The 8,317-nt window shown below is 43.7% G+C and overlaps 1 protein-coding gene across 1 annotated transcript; it reads right to left on the bottom strand.

Moving 5' to 3' along the window:
• Positions 1-799: 799 nt before the first annotated feature.
• On the bottom strand, positions 800-7,294 carry LOC123043601 (aldehyde dehydrogenase 22A1). Its single transcript, XM_044466100.1, has 14 exons — positions 6,830-7,294; positions 6,672-6,715; positions 5,486-5,587; positions 5,129-5,256; positions 4,811-4,933; positions 4,113-4,266; positions 3,336-3,439; positions 3,172-3,250; positions 2,918-3,013; positions 2,685-2,822; positions 2,068-2,283; positions 1,797-1,988; positions 1,427-1,570; positions 800-1,342 (listed from the first exon to the last, which is right to left on the bottom strand). The coding sequence occupies exons 1-14, from the start codon at positions 6,939-6,941 to the stop codon at positions 1,190-1,192; spliced, it is 1,785 nt and encodes a 594-aa protein (XP_044322035.1). The 5' UTR covers positions 6,942-7,294; the 3' UTR covers positions 800-1,189.
• Between the last annotated feature and the right edge of the window lie 1,023 nt (positions 7,295-8,317).

Here is an 8,317-nt window from a genome sequence, read left to right as displayed (position 1 = left end):
CGGGCCTCCCGCTGTTTCCCCGCACACGGTGTCGTCGGTTCCGGCCGGCCGCCATGGCCAGCTCTAGCTCGTCCTGCTCTGCACATGAGCGAACACACACGAGCACACGCACGCGCGGATGTACCCCGCAACACACGGTCCCCGCGTCGCTTCCGGTGACCTCCCGTGGTCGCTGGACAGGCCCGCGAGCTCGCGGTCGGGCTGGAGCTCTCGGGCGCGCGGTTCCTCTGGGCGCTGCCGCGGTCGGCGGATGGGTGCCGCAGGTGTGCGTGCTCGCGCACGGTGCGGAGGGCGCGCCACTCAACCTAGCCTCCTCGCTGCTCTCTGCTGGTTCCGACGAGCTTCGCCAAGAGCCCGGCTGCTGCCTCCATGTGACCCGCTCGCCCACGACGCCGCTTACCTGTTCGAAGGAGGCGGCTGCTGATGGGTGGACCCAACCATGTTTACTGAGAAATTTAGCAAGAAAACTGATAGATTTTTTGGCCGAGCAAGAAATGTGGTGGCAATTCCAAAACCGAACTTAGAATGTGATGGTTTTTTGCAATTCACTCGGTTTATCATTGGATGAACTGCATTGCTTATATTGATCCCAAGAACAAAAAAGTAGGTTCTAAATTTGAAGTTCTACTTATATTATAAAAATACTAAGACTTCATAAAGATAAAGTTAGCTTGATATGCTTAACTATAGGATATTTGAAATAAAATTATAGAATTTATTGGTATTTTCATTCGATCATTATAGACTTTATTATTTGTTAATAATTTGATGATTAATATTTCACTAAGAGGAACATAGAGTAAGAGTAAATAAAATTGCTTAACAGATGCACCCCTCTTATACCGCTGCATGGGCAGCAGGCATGTATAGATCAACACGACATCACAAGCGGTCTATAAAACTGAGGTGCTATGCTAGATGAAAGTCTCAGAAAACATACGGAACATTTACATTCAGGCAGGTGAAAATCGAATCCAGGGCTTACAACGTCGATTGCGATCTTCACTTTCTAGGATAAGCACTGGTTCTAAAGGGCGTTTTACATTCAGATAAATGCTGTCTTGCTCTGAACCTGATCCCCACCAAACTTGCGCCTTGGGGACGACAGCCAAAAGACTAGTCCACCAACAGGAACATCATCAGAGCAAACTGATACTATAGAACATTGTGCCAAACACTTCGTCCCTGCTCACCTGCTTTTCCTCCTGGTTATAGGAGACTTCTGCTCCGAGATCATCTTCAACAGATTCACGAGCGACTGCAGCCTGTCCCACACGCTGATGCCGTACAGAGTCTCGACGAGCAGCTGCTGGAATGCAAATCCATTCTCCGAGACGGGATACTGCAAAATTGTCATTTGTGACTATCAGAAACATGGTAACAAGCAAACCATGGAAGCCTGGCATTATGTGGGGAAACAGCAAACCTGAATAGGCTTGGGGATCATTGTTTTCACATATGGCCACCACCTGTCTTCTACGACTGCCTTTACAAGGCAGCAGGCGCGCAAGCCTTCCACGCCAGCGAATCTTCCAAACCCGCTGTCTTTAACACCACCAAAGGGCAGAGACTGCACGTCCGAGAAAGAGAAGTAAGTCTACTTGCACTGGCAGTGGTTAACATAAAAGAAATAAGAAACAATCTATGCCTGCAGTTCTATGACAAAAGTGTGCTGAATAGCACTATATCTGCAATACACATGTGTGTACTTCCAAGATATCTTCAGAATGCTTATATCTTAAGCTGTGTGCCAATTACTACAAAAGAGAGAAAACAAACTAGATAGAGTTACCCACCTGACACATATAACTTGAAGCAAAGTCATTGATTGCTGCAACACCACAGTGTAGTTGAGATGCTATTTTGATGGCACGCTTCTGGTTGCCAGAAAAAACAGCACAACCAAGACCGTATTTAGAGTCATTTGCAAGTTGGATGACCTCTTCATCAGAAGAGAATTTCATGATTGGTAGAATCGGCCCAAATGCCTGTTAATCAGCAGTAACAGTGGTAAGGCTAACAACATTGGCACAAAACAAAATCATGCCTACATTGGCTACAGCCTACCTCTTCCTGCATAATTTTCATTGTGTGATTAACATTCACTAGAACAGTTGGAGGAAAGAACTGATCAACCGCATCTTCACCCAAATTACCAAAGCTCCCTCTGACAGCAATTTCAGCACCTTTGTCAAGAGCATCGTTAACAAGATTCTGAAGTCTCTCAGAGTGCTCTATCATACAGATTGCACCCATATCGTATCTGCCAGATAATGGGGGCCCCTAGGAAAAGCACAATACACAAAATGAGAACGGAAATCATGACATAAATACTACCGGAAAATAAGATTACCAGCATTAACTTACATATTTACAGCCTAAGGACTTTAACTGATATAAAATTATCTAGTGTAGCCAATTGAACTCAGAGTATGTTTAAACTGAGTAACATATGGTAAGGTGGAACTGAAATAACAATAAACATGATGAAAACAAAAGGTAAATGTGAATGTAGAAGTTGCATGTGGACGACGTACTAGTACCAAGAGTAATTACAATACAGGAAAATGTACGATAGCAACAGAAGGTGAATTCTGTGCTCAAATTCAGAACTCAAAAGGCAGGCAATAAAAATTGCACTTGCGCATCTGGCTATTGACTGCAAAATACAGCTGTGAACTTACAACAGATATTGATTTGATTATCTTCACTACGCGAGAAACAAAGGTAGGATAGATATCCTTGTGGACATAAAATCTTTCAGCACCAGCACAGTTCTGTCCACTAGATTGCAGTGCAGCTCTCACAGCAACTTGAACAACCTTCAAATGAGGAAGGGCTATAGGTTAGTTGCTATTATTAAAGAGAACAAGCTGGCCATGACATAGTGATATACACAACATAAAACTACACTTACATTGGGTAAATCCACATCTTCGCACACAATAAATGCGTCTTTGCCACCAAGCTCAAGAGTTACAGGTATTAATGTTTCCGATGCTTTTTGCATAATCTGTGATAGGCACAATACTCAGCACATTAAATAAAAAGTAACAGACAAAGCGAGCACATTAAGTGTATGCATGCAGCATCGATCATGATATCTACAAGGGCATAAATAATATTAGCGGCATGGGATTAAGAAAACACTACTTCAGATGCAAGTTATACCATCCTTCCAACGCCAGGTGATCCAACGAATATTATTTTGTCCACTGAAGATACAAGAGCTTGACCCGTTTCCGCAAAACTAGAGGAGAAAAAAAAAGGCCAGCAGGTAGGGCATGTCAGTAATTAGCCTGACCACCAAGAAAATGCAGAAGCTACATTCGTACCCAGTTACTATGTGAACCAGATTATCTGGGGCACCAACAGCTAACAGAGCTGCTTGTATGATACGGGAATAAAAACAGCCGGACCAACTCGCATGCTCTGAAACCTGTAAATCACCATTTCATTAAATAGAATAATGGATAACTTTACAGTAACTTTGTTACTTAAATCAAGAAAGTGAATGAAAAGGTAAAATTTCAGAGGGCATAATGAAAATTAACTTTTCAGAGAAAAGCAAATGAGCATATGATTGTTTCCATATGTTTGACTTGGCACAACAACAAGATTTAATGACATGATCAGTACAAAATTTGTGCAATATGCAATTCATTATTCTCATGAGAATTACTAGCTTCACCATATGGAACACAAATGGTAGCCATAATCGACTCCAAGATTATACATAATAAATGTAACGCATGAAGATCATCGAATTACAAAAGTCAACAGGTTGACCTAAGACTATGAATATGTGAGAGTTTCCATGTCAATAGTTTGTAAGGCAATGTAGTCAGGTCAAATTGGGGTATTTCAACCTTGTAAATCAACATCCATGCTTCTGGAGGCTATAACCAGGTTACGAACAAGACCATACTCTGAGCAAACGGTACATTGCCATAACTAATAAGCTCCAGAATTCAAGCTAAGCTAAAGTATTTTTCTAACAATGGAAACTCAATGAAAAGTGTACAGGAACTGAAAGACTCTTTGTTGTGCTTCATCATGACCAAGAATGTTTACTCATATTAGATTAAGATGGTATTCATCTGATTAGTTACCTTTATAACTGCTGCATTACCAGAGAATACTGCAGCCAGCATCGGATTGAACACATTATGGAAAGGATAGTTCCATGATACAATTGCACCAATCACCCCGAGAGGATAGAATTCAACTTTCGCTGTTTTGTGTAGCATTGATCTCCCACAAGATCTGAACAGTATTAAAAGCAAATACATGCAGGCAATAAGAAAACAATGAATTGGTTACGGCATTATTTTAGGCGTTATAAAATGAATGCCATTGGCAACAGTGCAGCAGTGTACAGTTGCTGCCTTTCTAGCTTATAGAATATTACTGCGACATGTGCAAAAATTAAAAGGCCTATCTTCCGCGCAAGAATTAACAGAATTTGCTAGCCCAATATCTGCAGTATGTTCAGGTCCTAGTGTGTAGTCATGTTTTAACCAAGACCAGAATTCATTTGCTGTTCATCTAATTTCCAATTCCAATGTTCACACACATTATGGTACTAAATAATGCTAAACAGACCCAGTGACGTTACATATCATAAAGTGAACCATTGTGTACTCCAAGTGTCCAACACAAGTAACACCTACTATGCTTAACTTACCTCAACTGCTGCTCTGTATGATTCTACTTATTTAACATGCATGGTTAATCAACATTAAACATTGGCATTGCCTGGCTCTTAAGTTATTGTATACATCACATTTGGATATTTCTGGAGTCTAACCTGTACTCAGGTTTTAACCATTTCTCACCCTCATCCAAAAGCCAGTGAATCTTCTCACATGTGGTCATGATCTCACCTAATGAAGCATCAACCATAGTCTTTCCAGTGTCACGAGATGATATCCTGCACAAAAATAACAGTGTGGACTCTCAGACCTTCAATACATTGGAAAGTGTGAGCAAATAAAACAAAAGGAGAGACCATTGATCAGGACTAAGTAAGCCCTTCATCAAGAGTAGACGCTGTTTATAAAAAGATCGTTTTCATCTGGTACAATCAAAAGATAAGACTGTTTTTGAATTCCCAATATGTCCTTACTCGCATATCAGATCCTGATGTTCAAGTATATACTTCAGAAGGATCCGAAGAAACTGCCGCCTTTGTTTGAAGCTGCTTTTCGCCCATATCTCTTGTGCTTTACGAGCTTGTGCAACATGCTCTTGGACCTAATGGGTCAAAGAATAAGTGATACGAAATAGAAAGCCACACTAATGAAGGTCCAAACTATGGCAAAAACAGTAATAACAAGCTTTGCTTTCTCCTCAATCATGTCTAAGGAAGGGTGAACTATATTTCTAGTCAATAATGCAGAAGAAGATAATCAGACCAACCAACCAATATAGTGGCATACATTGTACTTACGGAGAGCGTAACAATAGCAAACCAACAACATACCTCATCAGGAGTTAAAGCAGGAAAGTATCCCAAGTATTTCATGGTAGCTGGCTCGTAGCATCGAACCATATCAGTCTGAGCAGCTTTCCCCTTCCTTGGTACCTGCAGCAGAGCAGAACCTCAACATGATAAAGTTCAAATAAATGCGGCTCCTGCTGCCACAACAGGTTATTTTGAGCTTTCGGTAGTTCAGCTGAAAGCAAATCACCGCTACTTAAAAAGTATTAGTGCTTCTCTAGAACCATTATGAACCTATATTGGCACCAAATCAGATTCAGTTAATCAAGGGTGGAAAGTTGGTTTTTCCCTAGCGTTCTCATTTTCCCTTTTGGTTGTAACTTTGTTTCTTTCTCTTACGAAAATAGGGAAAATATCAGTAGGGAAACCCGGCTCGAAATAAAGTATGCATTTCATTTACAGGTTATTGCTGTCTCACTGCGTCGAAACATTTAGACCCTGAGTAGGTGAGACCTAACCACGTTAAAGATTGATTACGTGTCCAAAGTAAAATTAAGTCATCTTTTCAATCAGCTGTCCACCAAATTGTAATCCATTAACCACATCTTAAAGTTGCCAGAGCAACAATCACAACGTTGGAAGGTTGGGACATACTCCCTGCGTAAAGAAACATAAGACGCTCTTATATTTCTTTACAGAGGGAGCATCAAAGAATCCAAAGTAAATCATTTTATGGGAAACTGTCAGCGAACACCTTCCAGATGGCCATCCAACTCACATGTTTCCACAGAAATAGAGCAGTTCAGTACTGCATCAGATCTACTGGATGCCCTATGTACTCGGAGCTAGCCATATCAGCATGCTACAGCTTAATCCACTAGACCAGCTTACATGTCTCACATTAACGGCAAAATAATAATCAGATAACACCAATTAGTAATATTACTGTGTGGCGTTATTCTTCAAGTAATGTGCAATGCCAGGTTACACCAAACCATGATCAGAGTATCCAGAACAAGCAAAATTCAAGTTGGCTCGCACCAAACCAGAATACACTGATCCTAGTGTAACCGCTGATGCATCAGATGCTTTCTAGAATCCCAGATCAAGAAAACACACATCGCAACCTTAACTTAGGTAGGGCGAGCCAGAATTCAGGTGTGTGCATTGGATCATTCATTCGGACCGAAATCATCATCACAGAGGGAAATGCAGAGGGTGAACTTACGTAGATGAAGCTATCCTCCTTGTTCTGGTTGACCTCCTCCATCACTGCGCCAAAATCCGACCACAGTTAGTAAACCCTTGTAAACCCCTGACAATCCACCCCGGGAAATCACCAGCATACACAGTGCGGGGAACGTGGGGAGGGCGGCGGCGGCGTACCATCGGAGGCGTCGACCTCCATGGAGGGGACGGTGGGCGGGATGAGGAAGAGCAGGACGCGGCAGAGCGCGTAGGCGGCGGCGAGCACCAGCAGCGGCCACCAGAACGCCATGGCCGACGGGGCCCTCCCTGGCTAGGGCTCCGGCTCGCCGTCGGCTCCGGAGCGGCGGCGGCGAGGGAGGGAGGGGGGCGGGGCGCGCTCAGGAGCGGCGGCGAGATGGCATCGGAGGAGGTGGGGAATGGAATCAGATCGGGGGAGGGAGGGAAGGGGAGGGATTTTGGAGCCTGGGAGGAGATGGCAGCAGTACTTTATTCGATTCGATGAGTGGAGCGGCGACAGTGGGGAGATGCTCCGCTAGTCTAGTGCCACTGGCGTCCGACGGCGAGGAGAGCGGTGGCCGCCTCGTGCCCTCCGCCGTGCGCGGTTCGCGAACCGCACGCCGCGCGAGCCTATCCGTCCGAGTCCGACCGTGAGGGCGTGCACACGGGAAATGGGGTACTTTGCACGAAATGCTCACACGACTGAAATTCCATTGTAAAAAAGTGATGTCTAATGTTGGAGTACTTTATAATTATTATACTAGCCAAGTGCAAACAAGAAGTGTGCAACCAAACCCTTGGGATTTGAATCTATTACGAAACCAATCGCGTGAACCCAAAAAGCTAACCCGAGAAAACCCTCCCTCCAAAGTTGCCTAGGCGCCGTGAGTGGAGAGTGCGTTGATCGAGTTCGGTTTGGTGTTTTTGCCGTGAGGTGTTCGGTATTGTTGTGACGCAGCATGTGTGCTCTATGTCCGACCTCTTCGCCATTTGTTTTGCTTGAGTTTGGGTAAGGTGAGTTGTGTGCCGGTGTTTGTCATGGTGGATGTGGTTGCTAACCTCTCGATGTAGCACTTTGTCGTAAGGCGTTGTATCGGTCAGCTTGACTATTCTTCTATGAATATATGTCACGCATGCTTATGCATATTCTAGAGAGAAAAAATCTCCTCCACGATGCCACCTCATCCCCCATGCTCTCTCCTGCCCGACGGCCTTATCGGCGACAAGAGGAGAGGGAAACCGTCCCTTCCGTGGTTTATTACTTCTAATATATCCTTGCTTTGTTTAGGTTTTCTCCCTAATGATATTGGTGTAGTGATGGTGATGATGTCGTGTTGCAATAAGGTCTCTTCCTACCTCGACGATGTTTGATCTGACGCCAACGAAGAGCATGTGAGGATATGTGACTTGTCAACCGAGGGAAACATTTGGTTGTCTCTTCTTGCGGCGAGTTTGACATCTTTTCGATTTATTCTGTACTATGGCCCGATTTCTCGATCCCCCTAGGCTGGTGGTGAAGAATCGCAAGCCTGCGCTATGTGGGTAATGCTCCAACCGATATTCCTTCAACGATTATTTTTAGGTTGTGTGTCTAGCGGCGAGTGGCTATTGTAATCTTCAAAGCCTAGTATAGCTAGGGCATTTGTAAATATCCTATTGTTGTATTGC

This window comes from Triticum aestivum, chromosome 2B (assembly GCF_018294505.1).
Source record: "Triticum aestivum cultivar Chinese Spring chromosome 2B, IWGSC CS RefSeq v2.1, whole genome shotgun sequence".
Classification (NCBI taxonomy): Eukaryota; Viridiplantae; Streptophyta; class Magnoliopsida; order Poales; family Poaceae; genus Triticum; species Triticum aestivum.
This window is presented reverse-complemented; position numbering and strand designations above follow the sequence as displayed.